Here is a 26587-nt window from a genome sequence, read left to right as displayed (position 1 = left end):
CTTTCACATGAATATATTTTGAAAATTCCCAAAGGAACTGGCAGATTATTTTCAGTAACGATTAGATATTAACACATTTTCCTCGATACTGGAAGCCCACCATTGGTTAATGCCAACTCGATAACCACCTGTTAATAGCACTTGATTGAAACATATTTGGTCACAGTGTAACATGGATAGAAAACATTCAATTAAACTCTTTCACATGAATATATTTTGAAAATTCCCAAAGGAACTGGCAGATTATTTTCAGTAACGATTAGATATTTCCATATTTTCCTCGATACTGGAAGCCCACCAGTGGTTAATGCCAACTCGATAACCACCTGTTAATAGCACTTGATTGAAACATATTTGGTCACAGTGTTACATGGATAGAAAACATTCAATTAAACTCTTTCACATGAATATATTTTGAAAATTCCCAAAGGAACTGGCAGATTATTTTCAGTAACGATTAGATATTTCCACATTTTCCTCGATACTGGAAGCCCACCAGTGGTTAATGCCAACTCGATAACCACCTGTTAATAGCACTTGATTGAAACATATTTGGTCACAGTGTAACATGGATAGAAAACATTCAATTAAACTCTTTCACATGAATATATTTTGAAAATTCCCAGAGGAACTGGCAGATTATTTTCAGTAACGATTAGATATTTCCACATTTTCCTCGATACTGGAAGCCCACCAGTGGTTAATGCCAACTCGATAACCACCTGTTAATAGCCGCGCGTGTATGTGTGTGTAGCGATGTCTTCCCAGGGAACCGTTTGTGGCATCACTTTCCTCCTGATAGATTCCCTTCTGGCCTAGGGTGCACAAACAGGCTCTTGGTGACACCGTTCATCCGCGCTTTCATGATAATTAAAGAGCTTCACCGCAACAGCGACAACATGCTCCAATCGCTGTTCAATTAGAACTGAGTGGATTTCCGAGCGCCGCTCGCTTATATACCGATTGGTGATTTCAATAGCCTGTTTTGAAAGCAATTTTAAGACTATTGAAACAAGTTTTTGGATAAAAAAGTAACAAGTATATAACGCGTAGACATTTTATCTTTCGAATGAAGTGTTTATCATACCATTTCGTTCAGTTGTTTAGGAGCTATTAACGCTCAAAATCTCGGTCTCCGGCGTAACGCTTTCGTTTTCGAAACTTTGATTTTACACCCCGGTATAGAAATGAAAGACGTAGTCCTACGTCAAAAAATCTGGATAAATTTCCTTTCTAATGATATAAAACACAACATATGTCGCAATAACCATTTTGAGTAATATGCGTTTGAAAACTCTTAATAAATCGTTACATTTTTCGTAGAGTGACCCCCCTATATAGAAATCAAAGACATAGTCCTATGTCAATAAGTGAATGGATACAATATATTTTTGTATAGAAATTTACCCTCACTTGCCATCGAAGAAGAAATTGGCATTTTTAAAATCATCTGCTCGCGGATAATCGTCACCCTACTGTACATGTTCTATCTTTGATTTGCTCTCTCCTCGCGTTTCTCTATGCGCATTTGCACGTCGATCGATTCAGTAGCCTTCGAATCTATGCAGGACATACAGACATACAAACATCCTTCCAAATCTTATCGTTGAAACGAGAATTGAACTACGTAGATATAAATCATTCAAGGCTGAAATGTGTATATTGAAATAAATCTCGGACCGATCAGTAAAACGCTCAGAATATTCATCATATATTTTGAATATCCCTGTCTTTCAACCGAATGTGTGGAATAAAACAGCAGCTGTTTTCGGCACAATCATATTTTTATCGCCCTGCGCTTGCGTAGTCATTCAGTTAGAGAAACATCATAAAACGGCATGTAAACGAGAATGAAGATTTTGCCGTATTCACACTTATCAGCAATTCAACTACACTTGAATGCATTCGTATCGCAAATGCATACATCTTTCGTATATTTCTTGATTGTTAGTTTGTATTCCAAAATTAGTAAGATAAAACTGTGTTTCAAGTTTTGAAACTTACAACTTACATTCTCACAAGGTTTGGGACAACTCGCACTCGCTTGTTATGTTGAACCATACTCAGAAAGTAGAAATATGCATATCGAATAATATTATCTGTCTTAAAATTATTATTTTAGAACGTAATGGCGTTGTGATTCGAAAAAAGACCATTATATAAAATATGCTTTTTCCCACTGTTCGTGCCATATAATTTGTGCCTTATGTATGAAAACTTAAACGAAACTAACACCAACAGCGTTAGAATTCTTGTGTTGAGCCAGGCCAGGAATCCTCTATCTTTCTTTCCAGATTATCTCATGCCGCTGTGATAGACATATCATCGTAAAGAAGAACAACAGAAGGAAGTGTCTAGCGGATGGGTCACAGCTAAAAGTGATATGGTTTACAAACAGTCCGGTTTCAACTGCAGAAGGAATAACAACTGACGAGCATGTGTGCATGTATGAAAACATTAAGGTCTCACGTGAAATTCGTGAGCAACGCAGCGTGTTTAGAAAGCCGATCATTCGAAAGTATTCCTGGTCCTCCTAGAATACCTTTGATTGGGAGCTTAAATGACATCATTCACCTTGGTAATCCAAAAAAGTGAGTATGAATCAAGAGTGTTTTTGAAATTTTCATATCACATATCCTGCATCGTTTTTGAGTCCTTTCTTCTTTTCAAAAATTTTCAAAATTCAAAACCAAAAATAAGACACTTTTCAATCCCAGGTTGCATCTAACGATATCAAAACTCCACGAGACGTATGGATCGATCGTCCGACTGAAAATATCTGACACCAACGCTATTTTTATAAAAGATCCTGCGATGATGAGGAATGTATTTGCACACGAGGGCAAATATCCGAAGCATCCGTTACCACCAGCTTGGACATACTTCAATAATAAGCATAACTGTAAGCGTGGTTTGTTTTTCATGTAAGTGTTTCTTGTCACAGATATTTCTATTTTTTTTTCCATCCGAGCATTAATTATTTTTTCTAGGGATGATGAAGAATGGTTTATATACAGAAAATTATTGAATCGTCCCTTAATGCGAGATACCAGCTGGATGGTGGAACCTATCAAGCGAGTTTGTGACAAAACAGCCAAAAATCTATTCGAAGCTGAAGGCGCCAGCAGAGGATCGGTTACCGTAGATAATATAGAGGCAATTCTGTATAAATGGTCAATAGAAGGTGAGTATGATTATACGGTGTGCCAATGGTAAATGAAACTGTCGATGAAGTGTGATTTGAATATCCAAATGAGTCTATCGTTAAGTGGAAGCGATGGGAAGGTATATTTTTCACTTCCAACATCTTCATCGGCTAACGGACAAGCGTTGATCTCATGAAATATTCTTTGTCGAAGGAATCCAGTTCAGGGAAAACTGGAATATTACTGATTTTGCAACTTGAAACTTGTTGAGATAACACGCCTTAATTGTAAGGTAAATGATGTTGGTTTGTACGATTTTGAGTGTTTTCACGCAACTAGTAAATGTATATCGATTTTTCTTCAAATCACATGTAATCAAGAAGAGTTTGGGTTTCTACAAGTCTCTAGTTGCTAATAATACCATAAAGCGTTCAAATTGTTCATTTTTTTTATGTTTTGACATAGGATTACGTCTTTCGGGAACATATTGAAGTACAAATTGAAAATCGAAAATTGAGCACATCGTGAAAATTGTCCAATTTCAATCGCTTATTGCACAGTCATTTCATGATGGATTGATGAGATTTTTGCGTCAATCAATTTCGGCACTCCATCACAATTGTTTACATTGAATCAAATAATGTGTGTCATGAAACTAACTATCGAATAATTGGAAAATCTCAATCCCTATCCTAACGGAAATACCCACTTCTGATTGGTCGAAATTGACGACACATGCAGCGGCTTATGTACTTATAATTATTGGTCAGTTATTTCCTGATGGATTTACGAGTTATTTGCATCAATCAATCTGAGCACTCCATAACAATCCATCACAATTGATAAAATAATATATCATATGAAACTAACTAGCAAACAATAGAAAAAATTTCCAAAAGGAAATACCTCGTTCTGATTGGTCGAAATTGAAGATACGGAGAAATCGGCACATCAAAGTAGAGGGAACTTTTGTTCCCACCGAAGTGTATTCCCTAACAGAGACATCTAAACCATGCTGGCTGAGGGAAATCGGCATTGCAATCAAGATGCTAAACTATAGGTGTTTCGTTCTTGACACTTTCTTGACAATACGTGAGACGAGTAGCGAGACGTAGCTTTCTGAATTATTTACTTTTTGTTTGGTTGTGTGGTTATGGTTTCATATCAACTCGCTGAGGAAAACAACTGAAGGAAGAAATAAACAAATATATATTCGTGAAAAATAGTGTACGATAGCTGCAATAACGTATTTATATTATATATTATTCAATATTTTTGGGGACAGTGAGGATTTGATGAGCTTGTGAGTGTGATAAAAGTGCTATAAGTCTAAGAAATCTGTTGTCCAACTACTCCACAGATAATCGTTCATCTCGCGGTTCTCTATCATGCCAAAATTATATTGTAAATATTTTATTTACTTCAGATGCCGTATTATGTGCGATTCACATAGATCGTTACGGAGAAGAACGTCTACGTTCCATCAACGTCCCCACCAATTCACACATGCAGTCAATACTTCCACCAGCCCGTCACGTCAAATGTCAAACGAATGATTTATTTAATGTTATTCATGGTGTCGCCATCTACAACAATTTTAAATTGCAATGCCCTCTTTCGAATCAGCATGCCTAGAATCAGTCCTAAATTTTGAAAAATTCAATGAAAATCATTGAATTAAAATGCTTGAACCCCGTAGTCCGATCCTTATTCAACAATAATAATATATAGAATAACTAATCGTACGCCTAGCAAACCGTATCAGCTAGGCGCGAATTATTTTCACTCCGAAATTCGGAACTAAGAGATATGTTGGCATAAAAAGTACAATATGTTACTTATAATGCAATCTTGACCAGTAATTGGACATTTGCGACAGGTGGCGACTTTCAAAATGGGGCTATAATTTGGGCCCCGAACTCAATGTTTACAAAAATGTCCAATTAGAGGTAAAATATCTAATTAAACATCACAGGTCTGCCCAATTAGCTAAATTAGATGTAAATTACTGTACAACCAAAATCAAAACAAAAGCCGTGACACAAAGCCCAGACAAAAACCAAACGAGCTGTCCGTCTCCGTCAATTATTCTTTTCTACAAATCCTGCCGGTCGTTTTCGTTGAACATATGCTGACGGGTCGTTACGTTGCCGGTGTATGTGAATGTTTTCATAATAATTGCTTGGTAGAATAACTGACGTAACGTGACGTGACGGAACGTGAACGTGACGTGGATGTTGTATGTGAATCGCACTTTATTGTGCAGTAAAAGAATGTGGAAACAAGGTTCACATAAAGGCTGATTTAGACGATGCCAGTCAGCGCTCTAGTTGAAGTATCCAGTGAATAGAGAACACGATTATCGCTATCTCACTCTACCTACCGTCACCGCCTATCTCACTATCCCTCTGCTGTAAAAGTTCATCATCGACATCACGATATGACAGATGGTGGTAAATTGGTAATTCGCGATAACATCGACGTCTGGTGGCGACTTCAAGTTAGAGTCATAATTTGGGTCCCAAAATCGTTAGTGTAATCTCTATCAGATTAGAAGACACGAAGCAGGTTTTCAAATTTTAAAATTTGAATGACAATTTTCACATTATGTTATTTAATTATTAGAAACACGTATTTCTGACTTTCATTCAACCATATGGTCATACAATTCCAACATCGTTGCTGATTTTTTTCTTTATAATATAAAGTTGTCTTCATAAACAATTTTCGTATGAGACTTTTTCCCCACCTGCAAACAAAAATGTTTTTAATTTGAACATAATACTAATTTGATATGGGAAAGCTAATTTTCATTCATAATTTTAATTTTGAAAACGTTCACTCCGACTGAAAATTAGCTGTTCTTTGACGCTCCCCTAAACTAGTAAACGAAGCTCACTGCCGTCAACGCGGATCGCTGTTTTGAAGAAAACAAATACTTCTGACGTGTGAGATGTTGGCATCAAAAACATGGCGGGTGCCATACGGCTGGTTGTGCGCGTCGTTAGTTAAACTATCAATCACGAGGGTATTTACATGCTGATTTCCCCCAGACACCTTGGATTTGAAATCTCCGTTGGGGAATTCATGTCGGTGGAAACAAAAACTCCCCCTACTTTCATGTAATTGCAATCAAGGCGTTATACTATAGGTGGACCGCAATTTCAAAATGGCTGTTCGGCCATTGCTCGTGAAAAAAACAAATTTGTTTACAAAACTAATCATATCTTTTGGCGACAAATGCATTCGTTGGCAAAATAGCTGCTCGCGCTTTACTGTAGGCAGGTAATTTTCTGGATTTTTTCGTATAAAAATTTCTCATAATTGCTTCTACTTTTTCAGATATCTACAATCAGCGATCGAATTAAAAACAGTGCAGAAGGATGTTTTGAGTATATTTTACCTTCTAGCCGCGCAATCAATGCTTTTCTTTCCAAGCAAGCAGCGTTTTAATCGTATGTGGTTTTATTGAGCATTTAAAAGAGAGTGTTAATTTTTTTTTGTTTCATCACCAGGGCAAAATCATGAAATAGAATCGTACGTGGTACGAATTTATCGGCACAATCTGATCAAGGACGGAGGCATCATCAAACGGAAACCACGCGAGAAACTTTTCGATAACATAAAACCGCGCCGCAACACTCGTGTCAAAATGGACGAGTTGGGCTGGGTGCTGATGAACCACGATTTGATAACACGTAATGAGCCAATCCAACAGCATGCCAATGGTAATCGACTAAATCATTTTAAATTCAACATGGAGCGGTTGCGAAACCTGCTGGAGCTGGTAGGTCGGTTCGATATATTTATTCCGCTAAAGAATGATTATATTTGTTGATTTCTCAGAGTTGACTTCCAAAAAGCAAAACAAATTCCTGCGTATGCTGGATGCAATTTTACAAAACGACAAAGTTTTGAAGGAAATTAAAGAGATGGTTGTGGCGAATCGACTTCTACCGGAAATTCGTTATGTGACTACGGTGGAACGTATGCTGAAACACGATTTGGACCCCTCTTTGCGCTGCTGCTTTGTATGCCGAGAGTATTTCCGCACTGCCGATGAGTATACCAGTTATTTCGAAAAATTGCACGGTGAAAAATTTCTTATTGTTGCGGCGGTGGATCGATTTCAGACTAGTCAAAAGTTCAACGTTCTACATCACTACAATGCCCTTAATCCGGTGACAATATTCACGATTTGCAATGTATACCACACAGCCCTAATAAAAAAAACAAGAAAAGACGGGTCTAATATTTTACAATAAAGAACAAATCTACCACTTTCCACGAAAATCGGAGAACCACTATATCGGTTCGACATGGAATGGCTGATACATATAAGGCAGAAAAAAGGTTTAACTTTGGAATTCAACATCCTATATTTCCTCGTACCATTAAGTTCATGGCGCATTTGATGGCGTCATCGTAGCTGCTGCTATGGAAATGACGTGAGCATATACCTTGATTTATCTGAGGTTTCCAATCCTTCGATTGGCCAAAGAAAAGTATCCATTTATGAAGTCTATCTCCATCTCGGAGAAAAGTGTGGTAAACAATGTCCGGGTTATTTTTCGTTAAGGCTGATTTAGACGATGCCTGTCAGCGCTCTAGTTGAAGTATCCAGTGAATAGAGAACAGACACTCTGTTCAAGTTAGAGGCCAATTACGTGTTCGATACTGGTACAAGTAACTTGAACAGAGTGTGTGTCTGTTCTCTGTTCACTGGATACTTCAACTAGAGCGCTGACAGGCATCGTCTAAATCAGCCTTAACGAAAAATAACCCGGACATTGTTTACCACACTTTTCTCCGAGATGGAGATAGACTTCATAAATGGATACTTTTCTGTGGCCAATCGAAGGATTGGAAACCTCAGATAAATCAAGGTATATGCTCACGTCATTTCCATAGCAGCAGCTACGATGACGCCATCAAATGCGCCATGAACTTAATGGTACGAGGAAATATAGGATGTTGAATTCCAAAGTTAAACCTTTTTTCTGCCTTATATGTATCAGCCATTCCATGTCGAACCGATATAGTGGTTCTCCGATTTTCGTGGAAAGTGGTAGATTTGTTCTTTATTGTAAAATATTAGACCCGTCTTTTCTTGTTTTTTTTTTTTATTAGGGCTGTGTGGTATACATTGCAAATCGTGAATATTGTCACCGGATTAAGGTCATTGTAGTGATGTAGAACGTTGAACTTTTGACTAGTCTGAAATCGATCCACCGCCGCAACAATAAGAAATTTTTCACCGTGCAATTTTTCGAAATAACTGGTATACTCATCGGCAGTGCGGAAATACTCTCGGCATACAAAGCAGCAGCGCAAAGAGGGGTCCAAATCGTGTTTCAGCATACGTTCCACCGTAGTCACATAACGAATTTCCGATAGAAGTCGATTCGCCACAACCATCTCTTTAATTTCCTTCAAAACTTTGTCGTTTTGTAAAATTGCATCCAGCATACGCAGGAATTTGTTTTGCTTTTTGGTGTCAACTCTGAGAAATCAACAAATATAATCATTCTTTAGCGGAATAAATATATCAAACCGACCTACCAGCTCCAGTAGGTTTCGCAACCGCTCCATGTTGAATTTAAAATGATTTAGTCGATTACCATTGGCATGCTGTTGGATTGGCTCATTACGTGTTATCAAATCGTGGTTCATCAGCACCCAGCCCAACTCGTCCATTTTGACACGAGTGTTGCGGCGCGGTTTTATGTTATCGAAAAGTTTCTCGCGTGGTTTCCGTTTGATTATGCCTCCGTCCTTGATCAGATTGTGCCGATAAATTCGTACCACGTACGATTCTATTTCATGATTTTGCCCTGGTGATGAAACAAAAAAAAAATTAACACTCTCTTTTAAATGCTCAATAAAACCACATACGATTAAAACGCTGCTTGCTTGGAAAGAAAAGCATTGATTGCGCGGCTAGAAGGTAAAATATACTCAAAACATCCTTCTGCACTGTTTTTAATTCGATCGCTGATTGTAGATATCTGAAAAAGTAGAAGCAATTATGAGAAATTGTTATACGAAAAAATCCAGAAAATTACCTGCCTACAGTAAAGCGCGAGCAGCTATTTTGCCAACGAATGCATTTGTCACCACAAGATATGATTAGTTTTGTAAACAAATTTGTTTTTTTCACGAGCAATGGCCGAACAGCCATTTTGACATTGCGGTCCACCTATAGTATAACGCCTTGATTGCAATTACATGAAAGTAGGGGGAGTTTTTGTTTCCACCGACATGAATTCCCCAACGGAGATTTCAAATCCAAGGTGTCTGGGGGAAATCAGCATGTAAATACCCTCGTGATCGATAGTTTAACTAACGACGCGCACAACCAGCCGTATGGCACCCGCCATGTTTTTGATGCCAACATCTCACACGTCAGAAGTATTTGTTTTCTTCAAAACAGCGATCCGCGTTGACGGCAGTGAGCTTCGTTTACTAGTTTAGGGGAGCGTCAAAGAACAGCTAATTTTCAGTCGGAGTGAACGTTTTCAAAATTAAAATTATGAATGAAAATTAGCTTTCCCATATCAAATTAGTATTATGTTCAAATTAAAAACATTTTTGTTTGCAGGTGGGGAAAAAGTCTCATACGAAAATTGTTTATGAAGACAACTTTATATTATAAAGAAAAAAATCAGCAACGATGTTGGAATTGTATGACCATATGGTTGAATGAAAGTCAGAAATACGTGTTTCTAATAATTAAATAACATAATGTGAAAATTGTCATTCAAATTTTAAAATTTTAAAACCTGCTTCGTGTCTTCTAATCTGATAGAGATTACACTAACGATTTTGGGACCCAAATTATGACTCTAACTTGAAGTCGCCACCAGACGTCGATGTTTCGTTTCTTTGTTTTTAAGAGGCTTTAAACTTTGCAGTTCATTCGTCTCCAACGTCGATGTTATCGCGAATTACCAATTTACCACCATCTGACATATCGTGATGTCGATGATGAACTTTTACAGCAGAGGGATAGTGAGATAGGCGGTGACGGTAGGTAGAGTGAGATAGCGATAATCGTGTTATACACCTGCGCACAACTCATTGTAACTAGCGTGGGCATCGCTGATTGCATACTTGCTGGCGAATAAGTAGGGAGTGATGAATGAGTTTTTTTTTTATTTTCGTTCCAATAAGAATCTTTTGATGGATTAATTGAAGAATGATATTTCCATGAACTTGAATAGAACTTATGTTTGATAAAATTTAAAATTGGAACTTCTATGTTGGTTGCTTCGGAAATTTCAAATCAATGTCTAATTGAAATTCGCATTGAGGCATGTAGCATCGTGTTCCGTTGGGTTCAAAGCGAAAATGGAAATGAGTTGAGTAAACACTCAGAAAGTAAACATTATAAATGAAATTATCTTTTCCATTTCAAATATATTTTCTCTATAATAAAGGGCCTGATTCTCGAATACACTTCACGATGAAACGAAATGAAATGTATCCGCCATGACAATAGTACGGTGTCGACATCTGGATACGATACTATTTTCCCACTAAAACTTATCATTAGAAGAACAAATTATTTTCAGAAATGTTTGTTTGTTTGTTTGAGATTATTTTACCACATGAAGAAAACAAAGTTTTCCATTCACATTGAACACTAATTTGAAACGGAGAAGTTAATTTTCATTGATAATTTTTATTTGAAAAGTGCTCATTCTGCCTGAAAACCCATTATTATCTATGATGATTCACTAACTCGTGGAAAGTAGTTCAATGGCGTGGCAATTTTGCAATTTTGTTTTCACCGTGAAGTGTATTCGAGAATCAGCCCCAAAATAACACTTTTTTCTGGTGAGAAAACTGGATAATTGTGTTTGAGAATGATAATTGTCTCATATTACATTGATGAGTTTTGATGTAGGACTACGTCTTTCATTTCTATACCGGGGTGTAAAATCAAAGTTTCGAAAACGAAAGCGTTACGCCGGAGACCGAGATTTTGAGCGTTAATAGCTCCTTAACAACTGAACGAAATGGTATGATAAACACTTCATTCGAAAGATAAAATATCTACGCGTTCTATACTTGTTACTTTTTGACGTAGGACTACGTCTAACCGGAAGATATAGGGGGTGAAATGGAAATCTAGGCACTGAACAAGTAGGAAAAAAATGCAAGATTTGGAACGCTTATAACTCGAGCATTTCTCAATAGATTGCAAAGGTTTTTGCATCAATTGATAGGAAATATATCTACGCATCTATCATAACGAATAACATTTCATTTTTCTTGAGATAAATAATTGAATAATTGTGAAATATCAAGCATTGTCAAAACGCACTATGCGCCCATTTTTGATTGGTCCATTATGTGCGCCTCAAATCGTACCGACCAAAACGGGCAACCAGAGCAGCAGCGAAATAGAATGAAGCACGATTGGAAAGGAAAAAGAAAAAAATGAACGAAACATTGGTCGCAGTCTCACACATGCGTAATTCTCGAGCCAGCCAGTCAGCTAAAAAATCCCCGCTCCGCTGCCGTAACGATCATTCTCATTCAAACCGTACACCACATCGGTTCGCATCACAACACATCAACAAACCAACCCAAGCAGCCATGTCTGGACATGGTAAAGGAAGGAAAAGTGGAGGGAAAGGCAAAATCCCGCTCGAACCGTGTTGATCTGGAGTTCCCCGCAAGGGTAGATAGGCCGAGCGCGTTAGTACCAGTGCACCAGTCCACCTAGCCGGCGTTATATAGTTTCGGCCGCCGAAGTGATCGAGTTGGCTGGTAAAGCTGCTCGCGACGATAAGAAAACCCGCATTCGGAACAGAACACATTCGGTTCGGTGGACATCAAGACAACAGGCAGTTGCAGCGAGTGGCGAGTGGCAAACGCAATCGCAAAACGGCATCAGGTAGCAGAAGAAAAAAGTTTGTTCTTTATACAAACTGCTTTGGTGGCAAATCCAGAACAAGGCGGCATCGAGGGCGTTCGAAATGGTTTTTTTTTCAAAACCACGAGTACTAAGTTTTCTAAATTGGAAACATTCCATAAAACAAGGCGCTTTTCAGGGCCAATAAACCTTCCAAAAAAGAGTTTAGGAAATGCAGTTCAATGCTTTCTAAAACATATCCAAAATAATAATAAAACACAAATTGATTTTTTCATAATTTGTTTGCCAGGATAAGATGAGTATGAGAATTTGGCAGTTGTTCTGAGCTTATTGATTTTCATTAATTCTTAAATTGCTTCTAGATTGAAAGTACAGTAATTTACACTTATCTCGACATTTAGCTAATTGAACGGACCTGTAATGCGACATATTTAGTTGGACATTTTTGTAAACATAGAGTTCGGGGTTCAAATTATGACCCCACATTGAGAGTTGACACTGTATCACTGTCATCGCAAATGTTCAATTACAGGTTAAAATTACCTCCAATCCGATACTGAGTGGTGGTAATGCGACGTGCCATTGAATGTAATTTACTGTAAAATATGTCACAAACTGGATGGGAAGAAATTTTCCAACTGTGAAAGCTGTGGCGAGTGGCAAATGCAATCGCTAAACAGAAAGGTTTAGCCGAACAAGATGGGGATATCGAGTGATAACAAAACAATAAACTCTTTAGATTGAAGATAATTTTGTGATCCTGAAAAGGACCCTTTTTAGCCTGCATGTGAATCCAACGAGCGAACAAATCGTAATGAATGTATTTTTTTGCCATCGCTCCCTTTTAACGCTCATTCGTTCGTCTCGTTGGACTCGCACCTCTGGCTGAGTCTGCCGATTTGTCTCTATCCTGTGAGTGTGTACCGCTAGAGTATAAAACACGCGGACCCCAAAAAAATATCTTATTTTCTTTCAAACCGTATACCCGTGTGGTTGTACGTCATCGGCATCGTGGACGTAACAAAGGAGGACAAGTTAAGGGAAAGGCAAAGTCTCACTCGAACCGTGCAGGTCTCCAGTTCCCTGTTGGTCGCATTCACTGATTGCTCCGCAAGGGTAACTAGGCCGAACGGATTGGTGCCGGAGCACCAGTATACCTAACAGCGATTATAGAGCTTCGGCCGTCGGAGTGCTTGAGTTGGCTTGCAAAGCTGCTCACGACAATCAGAAAACCCACATCAAGAACAGAGCAGCTTAGTTTCAGTGAGTGGCAAAGTTTTTCTCCGGCACGTCGCATTAAATGTAATTCACTGAACAACATGTCACAAGCTGGATGGGAAGAAATTTTCCAACTGTGAAAGCTGTGGCAAACGCAATAGCTAAACAGGAAGGTTTAACCGAACAAGATGGGAATATCGAGTGATAACAAAACACAACACCAAAGGTTCTTTTTAGAACCATCAACATATTCATAAAGAGTAAACAGTAAACTAATCCATTTTTCAGGTAGATAGGTAGGTATTCACGTAGGAGAAGAAAATAAAACAATATATTTAAAATATATATTTAACAAAAGCTGTCCCCTTTGTATAGTCCTACGTCACTCCGGTTATGTCCCCGACATTACCCACCCGTCTTTTGATCCAAAAACTTGTTTCAATAGTCTTAAAATTGCTTTCAAAACAGGCTATTGAAATCACCAATCGGTATATAAGCGAGCGTCGCTTGGAAGTCCACTCAGTTATAATTGAACAGCGATTGGAGCATGTTGTCGCTGTTGTGGTGAAGCTCTTCGTTTATCATGAAAGCGCGGATGAACGGTGTCACCAAGAGCCTGTTTGTGCGCCCTAGGCCAGAAGGGAATCCACCAGGAGGAGAGTGATGCCACAAACGGTTCCCCGGGAAGACATCTCTACACACACATACACGCGCGGATGCCATTCAGCATCGAGAAAGTTCCGGAAAGATCTAATCATTTCTGGAAAATAATCTGCCAGTTCCTCTGGGAATTTAAAAATACATTCATGTGAAAGAGTTTATTTTAATGTTTTCTAACCATATAACACAGCGATCAAATACATTTGATTTTGTAATTTTTCAACCAAGTGTAATTAGCAGGAAAGCTTCTGAAGATTATTCTTCCCCATCAGTAGGATATTTCCGTATCCAATATTGTATGCGTACGCAATCGATTATTGCTCAGTCGCCATCTGTTATACCATAGATATAACCCACTTCCTGTTTTGACGTAGGACTACGTCTTTCATTTCTATACCGGGGTGTAAAATCAAAGTTTCGAAAACGAAAGCGTTACGCCGGAGACCGAGATTTTCAGTGTTAATAGCTCCTAAACAACTGAACGAAATGGTATGATAAACACTTCATTCGAAAGATAAAATGTCTACGCGTTATATACTTGTTACTTTTTGATCCAAAAACTTGTTTCAATAGTCTTAAAATTGCTTTCAAAACAGGCTATTGAAATCACCAATCGGTATATAAGCGAGCGCCGCTCGGAAATCCACTCAGTTCTAATTGAACAGCGATTGGAGCATGTTGTCGCTGTTGCGGTGAAGCTCTTTATTTATCATGAAAGCGCGGATGAACGGTGTCACCAAGAGCCTGTTTGTGCACCCTAGGCCAGAAGGGAATCTATCAGGAGGAGAGTGATGCCACAAACGGTTCCCTGGGAAGACATCGCTACACACACATACACGCGCGGCTATTAACAGGTGGTTATCGAGTTGGCATTAACCACTGGTGGGCTTCCAGTATCGAGGAAAATGTGGAAATATCTAATCGTTACTGAAAATAATCTGCCAGTTCCTCTGGGAATTTTCAAAATATATTCATGTGAAAGAGTTTAATTGAATGTTTTCTATCCATGTTACACTGTGACCAAATATGTTTCAATCAAGTGCTATTAACAGGTGGTTATCGAGTTGGCATTAACCACTGGTGGGCTTCCAGTATCGAGGAAAATGTGGAAATATCTAATCGTTACTGAAAATAATCTGCCAGTTCCTCTGGGAATTTTCAAAATATATTCATGTGAAAGAGTTTAATTGAATGTTTTCTATCCATGTTACACTGTGACCAAATATGTTTCAATCAAGTGCTATTAACAGGTGGTTATCGAGTTGGCATTAACCACTGGTGGGCTTCCAGTATCGAGGAAAATGTGGAAATATCTAATCGTTACTGAAAATAATCTGCCAGTTCCTCTGGGAATTTTCAAAATATATTCATGTGAAAGAGTTTAATTGAATGTTTTCTATCCATGTTACACTGTGACCAAATATGTTTCAATCAAGTGCTATTAACAGGTGGTTATCGAGTTGGCATTAACCACTGGTGGGCTTCCAGTATCGAGGAAAATGTGGAAATATCTAATCGTTACTGAAAATAATCTGCCAGTTCCTTTGGGAATTTTCAAAATATATTCATGTGAAAGAGTTTAATTGAATGTTTTCTATCCATGTAACACTGTGACCAAATACATTTGGTTTTGTGGTTTTTCAATCAATCGCAATAAACAGGATAGCTTCAGAAGTTTATTCTTCCCCATCAGTAGGATATTTCCGTATCCAATATTGTATGCGCCCGCAATCGATTATTGCTCAGTCGCCGAAAGTTCCGAGCTCAGAGAGTTCATTCCCCTCTAGTTTGCCTTCCAAATTGCCATCGTAAACCACACCTTCTCTCGATTCAATCACACACAAAAAGCATACTTAAGCGATATTCTGGTGGTGAGACACATTCATTTTTCGTGAGGACATCGACAAGACAACATCGTTGCCTAACGTGCTGGAGGAGGTGGACGGCGAAGGATCGACACATACACGCGCAGAACTCTTTCCGTTAGGATGCCATTCAGCATCGAGAAAGTTCCGGAAAGATCTAATCATTGCTGGAAAATAATCTGCCAGTTCCTTTGGGAATTTTCAAAATATATTCATGTGAAAGAGTTTATTTTAATGTTTTCTATCCATGTAACACTGTGACCAAATACATTAGGTTTTGTGATTTTTCAATCAATCGCAATCAACAGGATAGCTTCTGAAGATTATTCTTCCCCATCAGTAGGATATTTCCGTATCCAATATTGGATGCATAAAACCTTGTGCCTCCAACGTAACGCTCTCGTTTTCGAAGTTCTCCAAATATTCATTCATTCAGAATGAATTCAGATTCAACTTCATACAAATGATCTCTAAATCAACGATAGTCCTACGTCACCCCTGCGGTTATACCATAGATATAACCCATTTCCTGTTTTTTTTTCTTTATTTCATCCATACATAACACAGGAGCCAGCTCGTTTAGGGCCACAGAGGGCGGCTTTCATCATATCTCATTGCACTTAGGCATCTTCTATCGTGATACGCACCATCAAATGACTAATCACCATCTTTCTATCATTATCACTCGGTTATGGGCATTGGTGGAGTAAACAAACAAGAACTAACAACCAGACAAAACGGTCTTTTCAGGGCCACCAAACCACTATCGAAGAGTTTAACAATGTAATTCTTCAAACAAACATTCACACAACCATCCTGTGACTTTTTTAACGGTTTTCTTCAAAGAGAAATTATGATCATGGTTTGTCCACCTCTGATCTTGGTTTGTCCGAAAAATGATCTTGGTTCCGGTTTTAGAAATCGCCATTTTTGAATGTAAAAATTCGAATTATCAAGAAGATGTTGCATTTCTCATTGCTTGAGTTTACTGTTATCATATTAATCCATTAATAATTTAGGCTTTCTTCAGAATATTGGGCTTTGTTCCCGTATCCACATACGCTTTCGTTTCCACTACGCTTACATCTCACTTTTTTGCACCTATTCCCGTTTCCACTGATCGTGAAGTGTAAAAATGAACGCCGTGTAGAAAGTGGAATTGAACCCTGTTTTATTTCCAATGTCGTTTCTAATAGCGAATTCGTTTTTAAAACTGAGTCAGTGCTAAACTGACTCTGTAATAAAAAAAAGACGGGTGGGTAATGTCGGGGACATAACCGGAGTGACGTAGGACTATACAAAGGGGACAGCTTTTGTTAAATATATATTTTAAATATATTGTTTTATTTTCTTCTGCTAGGTATTCACTACCTATCTACCTGAAAAATGGATTAGTTTACTGTTTACTCTTTATGAACATGTTGATGGTTCTGAAAAGAACCTTTGGTGTTGTGTTTTTGTTATCACTCGATATTCCCATCTTGTTCGGTTAAACCTTCCTGTTTAGCTATTGCGTTTGCCACTCGCCACAGCTCTCACAGTTGGAAAATTTCTTCCCATCCAGCTTGTGACATGTTGTTCAGTAAATTACATTTGATGCGACGTGCCGGAGAAACACTTTGCCACTCACTGAAACTAATTGTTGCCTTGACAAGCGCCGATCCGAAGCTGCTCTGTCCTTGATGCGGGTTTTCTAATTGTCGTGAGCAGCTTTGCAAGCCAACTCGAGCACTCCGACGGCCGAAACTCTATAATCGCTGTTAGGTATACTGGTGCTCCGGCACCAATCCGTTCGGCCTAGTTACCCTTGCGAAGCAATTGGCGGATACACCTACGGGGAACTGCACACCTGCACGATTCGAGTGGGACTTTGCCTTTCCCTTAACTTGTCCTCCTTTGTTATACCAGGGACAGACATACAGCTTACTTGCGTTGTACGTGTACAGCGTTGTACAGGTATCATCGTACCATGACAGACATACTTTGGTTATACATTGTACCGTATGTCAAACTGACAATCAGATATTTTTCCAATTTCCACCACATATTTCAATGAAAAAGGTTTTTATTTAGTGTCTAAACTATCAAACACAACAAAAAAGTTTCCAATCTGAGTTATTAACTTAAAAGAAAGTCAATGAAAAGAACGTTTATCAAGTGATTTTTCTTGATAAACGATTCTGATTCTGCTTGTTCATGCTATCCACCACTAACCGTCTATGGCGCTGCGCACAGTACAACTGTAGCCATGTACAGCGGTAAAACAGGTCGGTACAGGTACAGCGATTGTACCGAGTTGCTTGCATGGTTCTAGCGCTGTACATGGTGACAGACATACAATTTTCGAAGTACAACGCAAGTACAGCTGTATGTCTGTCATAAGTATTACGTCCACGATGCCGATGCCGTACAACCACACGGGTTTACGGTTTGAAAGAAAATAAGATATTTTTTAGGGGTTCGCGTGTTTTATACTCTAGCGGTACACACTCACAGGATAGAGACAAATCGGCAGACTCAGCCAGAGGGGCGAGTCCAACGAGACGAACGAATGAGCGTTAAAAGGGAGCGATGGCAAAAAATACATTCATTACGATTTGTTCGCTCGTTGGATTCACATGCAGGCTAAAAAGGGTCCTTTTCAGGATCACAAAATTATCTTCAATCTAAAGAGTTTATTGTTTTGTTATTACTCGATATCCCCATCTTGTTCGGCTAAACCTTTCTGTTTAGCGATTGCATTTGCCATTCGCCACAGCTTTCACAGTTGGAAAATTCCTTCCCATCCAGCTTGTGACATATTTACAGTAAATTACATTCAATAGCACGTCGCATTACCACCACTCAGTGTCGGATTGGAGGTTATTTTAACCTGTAATTGAACATTTGCGATGACAGTGATACAGCGTCGACTTTCAATGTGGGGTCATAATTTGGACCCCGAACTCTATGTTTACAAAAATGTCCAAATAAATATGTCGCATTACGGTCCGTCCAATTAGCTAAATGTCGACTGTACAATCTAGAAGCAATTTAAGAATTGGTGAAAATTGAATAATCGGGAAAGTCCCCAACCATCAATAAGCTCAGAACAACTGCCAAATTCTCATACTAATCATATCCTGGCAAACAAATTATGAAAAAATCAATTTGTGTTTTATTATTATTTTGGATATTGTTTTAGAAAGCATTGAACTGTATTTCGTAAACTCTTTTTTGGAAGGTTTAATGGCCCTGAAAAGCGCCGTGTTTTATGGAATGGTTCCAATTTAGAAAACTTAGTACTCGTGGTTTTGAAAAAAATTTATAGGAGGTTGTGTCCAAGATACGACCGCATTGTTGACGTAGAACTACGCTGTTATTTTATATAAGTCGCTTGTTTATACCTTCGGATATTATTTTATAATGCTGTGAAATTTTAGAAACAACTGTTTAGTAGAATAATCTCTGAAATGATTTTTTCATTGTAGAATCAGTTGACGATAATTGATTGATTATTCATTCTTGCCCTCGCAAAACAATAGTATGTCGCAATTTATTTCATGTCTATGCATTGAAAATTTACCTCGAAGGCTATTCCGGTGGCCTTTTTCGAAATTGACATAGACTCGGCTACAGTCGATTATATACATGTTGCACCAGCACCATTATTCCATATCTCATAACTACATCAATATATCTTTGGCACCGCATGTATCAAATATCATGCTACATGTTATTTAGTATTGCCTCAAAGGAATCGCACCTCTAGATATCGTTCGTACAAACTAAGCGTAAACCAAGCGCCAAACAAGCGTTCACCATAGCATGCATACAGAGCCATACATTGGTGGCTTGAAACTACTAGCAATATAAACATTTCTCATCATTTTGAGCTATTCTCAAAAGAAACGCTTCTGTGAATATTACTGGCCTCGAAAAGAGTTGCATTACTTTCTCATGCTCGAGAGAAGCGCAGCTGTCACCCTTAGTGGAGGAAGTTTTGCTACTGACAAGCAAAACCTAATCACATACAAAATTCCAGAACATTTACTTTCTTGATGACTAAACAAGAGAAATAAACTCTTTTTGTTAATAACAACCTCGAAAACAGTAGCAATGCTTCATTATGATCAATATTAGCGCAAATGCAATCCTAGTTGAAGGCAGTTTTGCGACTGGCACGCGAACCCAAATAACTTATAACATTCCAGTAAGATATTCAAGATGCTTAGTATTCCCAAATATTTTTTGGTGCACAACCTTAACGTCTGCTTCGCCATAATGTCAGTTTAATGCATTGATGCATTCTCAAAGGCACAAACGAAGCCCTTATGAAGACGGAAAATAAAAAATGTTAACTGCTTGGAAAAAGACCGAATTATGCCACACAGCTTGTACTCTGCTGTAACACCCATCGAAGCGAATTCGCTGATGAGTTTGTCAAGAGCGACCGCCTTCACCACCAGCGGGGGGAGCTTGATTTTGGTTGCTGCCTGGCCGTTTACATTTTCGACCGACGCGCCGAAATCGCCTACTTCAGTTCAGTGCGAGCGCTTTTCACTGCACCAACACCGCGTGCATCATTAGATGACGCTTACCTCGAAATTTTATTGCCCCTGGCAATGCGTTCGTTTTTTGCAGGGCTCGAGCCTGCCTTCCTCTTCTTCTTGCTCATCGCACACTACGCGAAGCATCCAATTTATGACGCGGAAAGAAGAACACACGATACGAATAACGTGAAAAACGAACAGAAAAATCAAACGACGATTTCCAAATTGGATTACCACTGGTGGGGTCCAATCTTAGATCGAAGCGCAGCGAAAGCAAAGTGAACTGGATTACTCAAAAAAAAGTTTGCCTCAGCGAGATCCACTGTTTATACTCTAGGCAAGTATTCCCCTTCATTCTTCTTCTTTTCCTTTGTTCACGGAGACTTTAAATCCTACGATTTCCCCTCCGTTGGTCGTCGATAAGTTGCTCGTTATTGATAGCTCTGTTCGGGAAAGCACTAAAATGGACAGAACAAATGTATGGGAAAATAGAAACACTTAAAGTTTTCATGAATTTTAACCATTTACTAACAAGGGGATTCTAATGTATGGCATATTAAACAAATCTTACGGAATTTCCGATTCATTTAGTATGTAAATCGCCAAAATCCGTTCGCGGCAAAAATAGTTATTAACGTTAACTTTATTTCATAAAAACGTGACCTGTTTTCTGATTTGACGCCCTTAATGAAAGACGTAGCTCTACGTCAAAAAAAACAAACAAACTACAGCGCGCTAAGCGGTTGCCATGTGGGTAGACCAACATCAGTGAATCGGAAAAATCATGATTAGAATTGGGGTCATCGAGATGCATTAATTACATGATTTAGATACGAGAGTCGTTCAAAAAATAAGTTTCAGAAACAAGGGGATTTTCGTAATCTATTTTTCGCCGTAACGTTTGAGGCATTTTTCATAGCACGTGGGACGAGTTTTTTTATTCCGAGCGCGAAGTGCGTAGCGTCCATCTTTTTGAAGCTCGGAATACAAAAACTCTTGCCATGCTATGAAAAATGCCTCGAACGTTACGGCGATTATGTAGTAAAATAGAAAATAAAACGTAGATTACGAAAATCATCTTGTTTCTTGTCTTAACTTTATTTTTCCGCGATTCCTGAGGCCCTGAAACATATTTTTTGAACGACCCTCGTATATAAATTTGATACAAACGGTATAATCAAGAAGAGGTCTTTAAACTCGAGCAAGCCGCGAGTAATCGGTTCTCTACTTCATTAACATTAGAATTAATAAAAAATGTTTATATATACTTGTAACTATACAGATAGGAGTTTGGCTCCTTTAAACTTATGTAACTGAGCCTGTAAAAATAAACGATTTAATAAAAAAAAAGAAAAGAAGAGGTCTGAATAAGTACCAAATAATCATCTGGTGATTGAATAAAAGCTACCTCAAATGAGGGGCGTATTGACACCCATAGAAGGTGGATTTTAAAAATCTTTAAAACATGTGAACCGGTAAAAAATATCCTATAAATCTACTGTAAATCATCAATAAAAAGACAATTTTATATACATACAGGTGCGCTAAACCAGAGCATTCAAAAAGTGGACAAACCAAGATCATATTTTCGACTGGACAAACCAACATCATTTACCTTATTCATTGGGGCAAGCACGGGGATACGCAGAGATCCACTCGGAGATACACTCAATCGATTGTTTTATATTTTATAATCACAAACATACAATTATCTTTCATTTTTTCAGTAATTCTCAGTCTGATGCTTGGCAGTTCCTATAACCAAGGAAATGTTGACAAACTGGATGATTTAATTGACAGGTTCTCCCAAATAGTATATCAAATATTTTTGTACAGCTCTAAATTAATGGTCATACCCCCTGCGCTCGCTGATCGGCTACAGTTAGACGCATGGAAAAGTTTCGAAAGAATAGTGCCGGAGACCTTAGACATCGGTATTTATCTACGAAGTATATTGAATTTTGAAATACACGATGTGAGCGTTATTTTTAGCAAATGGAATTATTGATATCGCATTGGACGAAATCAAACGTAGTGATGGATTATTATCGGAATTGCAAAATTGCATTCATTCACGTGAAATCATAAAGAGAATATTTGCAGACTTTATCATTGCAGCTGGAGACACGGTAAATAGAATTGATTTATTCTCTGAATTATGTGTATGTTATACAAAGTTGAGGTGGGGTAAGGAAGCGTGTAGTATTTGTCGCTAATGGATGCGTTTGGGGGAAATTTGGGAACTATCGAGCAGCTCGCAGCGTGATTTTCAGTTCGCATCTTTCTCGTTTTTACGCTTAGTTGCATTTGTTCTGTTACTTCCAGTTCTGAAAAATAATAAAAACCTTTTTTGTGGAACTCAATCAAAGTACCGATAAATCCTCTTTAAATCGATTTCACATACAAACCAGTTACTCACAGTCTTCCGAAAAACACTTACACATGTCCACGCGATGTGAAAATTCCATGTTCTTGTTCGAATTCGAATATGATTTTCGCTAGTGTTGAATGTCTATCCCAAACACGAACAATGATACACAAACATAAACATTTGAAAACAAACACGATGTTTATAATTCAAGAACATCATGTACAAACATATCACCCGATGTCACAGTATTCATTGCTTTCGTTTCGTTTCTTTTCATACACGGAAAGAAATTATTCATCCCAAAACATTTCTTCGTAGAATACTTTTTCACAGAAACGAACTTGAAATTTAGTTCGCATTTCAAAAATTGCACGAACTAAGAGGCTATGAGTTCATGCACCAAAATATATATGTTTATTAAGGCTCAAATGGCGTCAGCCTAACGGGGTCGGGAGTTCAATATTTTGACAATGTTTGCTTACAACTATGTTAGTAATATGTAACCGATTACTCGCGGTTGGCTCGAGGTTAGTATTACAAGTGTTCTCATAATCTTTTTCGACTCGAGGAATCCAGGATAGAATGATCACTATCCGGCGCAATCATCAGCTCGTGTAGAGTTGTCATGAGCGGTACAACCTTTGGCTCTTGTTGAATCATCAGTGGACTGCACAACCTTCGGCCCGTGTATCTGTAAAGAGTGTGTTTATGTATTGCCGCGACTAAGTAAAAGTTTATAGATCGTTCATGCACATTTTGCAAGTCTGATTAAATAATCCTTGGTTTCGTTCAAAGAAAACACTCTCTGAATAGAAAGAAGCTTTCTATTTTTTTGCGTGCATGTTGGCAATTAAAGTCTGGGGAGCCGACTGCATAGCGGGCGACGTCGTACAAATGCTGACCAAAAAAATAAATACCCAAAAATTAGTTTTAGATGCAACCTTCAGCGGCACACAGCAGAACCAGCAGAGAAATTTCAGCGGCTAAAACACACCATTAATTTCTCGATGTTATCACAAACTGAATGAAGGAAAAAACTAAAAGCTACACTTACACTGCACTACATATGCTATGTGTGCATGCGATTGCATCATCCTTTCTTCTCCTTTTCTCCGCTCGTTTTATAGCTCGGGTCGCTATCGTCGCGAACAAGCAGTATTGGCTATTTGTATTCAAAGATCCAGCCAAAATTGTTGCTCCCGTGGTCGAGTGGTTAGCGTCACGCCTAACATGTCACTGCTGAATAATTCAATTTTAGTACTTGTTCAAATAGCTAATAATAGCGAATGTTACATGAATTCAATATATAAATTGATGCGTGCACTAAATAATGATATCAAATGTGAAAAACTCTGATATTAATCGATGTTTATTTTGTTCAGAACAGAAAGAGGTTTATTTTATTTGCCCAATATTTTAGACGAAGCATCCATTGTCATGAAAGGAAAGCATTTTTTCCATGTCAACATACCAACACACCACGCGTTGAGTGGTGGTGGTGTGGTGTCCGATTTGCTTCTTCTACTCTACGCACTGCCGGTGCTTGAGGTGAAAATGCAAGAGAAACTGTACACCATGTTCGAACATCATGTGAAACATTGGGATTAAACATCGTATGTCCAAACATACCACGAATGTCACATTTTCTAACATAGGTACGAAAAAATCATGTTTGTACTCAAACACAAAACTATGAACAGCAGCGTGGACATGTTTATTCCGGACGCAGTGTTTTTTGTGAAACATGGAAGACTGGTTACTCACGACCAGTGTTGTAAACGGTCGACATTTCTCTCAACCATCACATACTGCCCTTGCTCAAGAGTTACGGCTCAATATGTATTGCGAATGTAACCAAGAATGCATTGCTCGGTTCTAACAGTCACATCAGAAATAAACGCACGGCCGCAAACACGACTATCAATTGAACGTTTATATGTTTTCTCTTTCTGTCGACCGTACCCAGAAGAGCGATGAAAATATGCTATTTCCATTCTACCATTCGTGCTCATAACCATCCCTCAATTCCGGCTAAATGACTGTAGTTTTAATGTCATTTGACATTAAAACTGCAGTGGTGTGCATTCTTTTTCTCCCTTTATTCTGTATTCAAGCGTAGCTGCACATATACATCCACCTGCTCACTCACACATCTATACACGATGGATGGTATTCAGACGGATTGCTATATCAAAGCAACCGTTGAACTCTCCCCTATCAAGTGCAAATGTGTTGAATGAACGTTTTCAGCGGTGAGCGTTCCCCGTGAACACTGTTGTTTAATTACGGGGTGATGGATATCAAATGTATAGGACAAAAAAAAGCCGAAATGTCATATGACATTTTTAGTTCGACGGTTGTTTGACTGTTCATTTTATGATGTTCATTAATGACACAGCACATACGTCTCCATGAACAGTCATACGATGGTGACCATTAGCAACACTGCTCACGACCAAAACTAGAGGACTTGAGAAGGTATTGGAAGACGTAATGTACTAGAGTACATGAGGTACTTGTAAACCTGGGCATTTATTTAGGCCGTTTGTTTGAGGTTAGTCATATAACTCAAAATAACAAATAATAGTTGAATCGATTTTCTAAATACGCTGTCCTTTTTTTCAATTTCAATTATCTCAATGATTAACATTAAGTTCTAGAACCATATGAAAAGTCGTTATGGAAATTTTTCAATATTTATAATGGACTTCTATTATTTTAGACCTCGTTTGCAACTTTATGGTGTTTGTATCTGTTGGCTGAGAACCAAAAGATTCAATCTCACATTCGTAGCAGCATCAAAGATGATTATCAAGAATCACCATTAGTACGTGGAGCGATTAAAGAAACATTGAGACTGTTTCCAATTGCGCCCTTCATTGGCAGAATTCTTGAGAAAGATGCTAAAATTGGATGCTACAATATTCCTCAACATGTAAGGGAATGCTGCGCAAATGCGCAAATGCTGAAAAAGTCTCAATTCCTTAAATCTTTTTCAGACTCTTGCGTTACTTTCCCTATATAGCGCAGGAAGGGACAGCAAAAATTTTCATTCTCCTCACGAGTTTCTACCGCAACGATGGTTACGTGGGGACGATAACAGGCAGCTATTTTCACCTTTTAATGCAAATGCTAGTTTACCATTTGCCATTGGAAGTCGTAGTTGCATTGGACAAAAGGTTGCTCAATACCAAATGCATTTTCTCATTTCCAAGGTAACATATTTCTTTATGTCGTTGATGTATTTCATGTTCTTTGAAACTATTTTTTACAGATTCTCAAATACTATCAAGTATCAGTACTCAATAAGGGACAAGTCGATGCAGAACTCAAAATGGTTACAGTACCAAATGCAAACATCAGGCTGGTCTTTGAAACTATAGCAGAATAAAATTAAGATTTCATTTACTGTTTAATGTTATAAGTCAAGAAATATATTTTTTGTATTCAAAACATATATGAAAAAAAGATTTTTATTATTTTTGATGTGCGGTTTGAAAGAGAGTTGCACGTCTAAAATGACCCAGGTCCTTGACTTCACTGACACGCTCAATTTCCGTGCCGAACAGGACATAGTTGTGCAATATGGTCTGTCTCGTGCGCGAAAACGAGATGACAGAACATTTAGCGGGGTTAACCTCCATTCGGTTAACCAATCGGCGAAAGCATCCATCTGTCGTTGAAGGAAGCGACAATCTTCAATCGAGCTGACCTGAAGGTAAATTTTTAAATCGTCAGCATATGATAGCCGTGGACCTTCAATTACCAGATTTACGTCATTAAAGTATATCAGAAATATCAAGGGGCCCAGATGGCTACCTTGTGGTATACCAGACGTAGCAGCGAAAAAAGGGGATTGGCAATCACCTATAACGACGGCTAGTCGACGGCCAGTGAGGTATGATTGAAAC

General features: G+C 38.3%; 2 protein-coding genes across 3 annotated transcripts; one reads left to right on the top strand and one right to left on the bottom strand.

Moving 5' to 3' along the window:
- Positions 1-1625: 1625 nt before the first annotated feature.
- Positions 1626-26133, top strand: LOC129762451 (cytochrome P450 315a1, mitochondrial). Its single transcript, XM_055760707.1, has 9 exons — positions 1626-1946; positions 2295-2591; positions 2718-2924; positions 2991-3184; positions 22033-22239; positions 22298-22434; positions 25399-25611; positions 25676-25891; positions 25951-26133. Exons 2-9 carry the CDS (start codon positions 2437-2439, stop codon positions 26065-26067), a joined length of 1446 nt encoding a protein of 481 aa, XP_055616682.1. The 5' UTR covers positions 1626-1946; positions 2295-2436; the 3' UTR covers positions 26068-26133.
- On the bottom strand, positions 8110-9684 carry LOC129762454 (uncharacterized). Of its 2 annotated transcripts, none has more exons than XM_055760709.1 (4): positions 9212-9684; positions 9042-9154; positions 8705-8980; positions 8110-8649 (listed from the first exon to the last, which is right to left on the bottom strand). In XM_055760709.1, exons 1-4 carry the CDS (start codon positions 9325-9327, stop codon positions 8579-8581), a joined length of 576 nt encoding a protein of 191 aa, XP_055616684.1. In that variant the 5' UTR covers positions 9328-9684; the 3' UTR covers positions 8110-8578. The 2 variants fall into 2 exon arrangements, with proteins under 2 accessions (XP_055616684.1, XP_055616685.1); XM_055760710.1 differs by having other exon boundaries at positions 8709-8980.
- Positions 26134-26587: the final 454 nt, after the last annotated feature.

The sequence above is a fragment of the Toxorhynchites rutilus genome, chromosome 1, assembly GCF_029784135.1.
Source record: "Toxorhynchites rutilus septentrionalis strain SRP chromosome 1, ASM2978413v1, whole genome shotgun sequence".
NCBI lineage: Eukaryota > Metazoa > Arthropoda > Insecta > Diptera > Culicidae > Toxorhynchites > Toxorhynchites rutilus.
The sequence above is the reverse complement of the archived record's forward strand: the minus strand, read 5'-3'. Positions and strand labels throughout refer to the sequence as shown.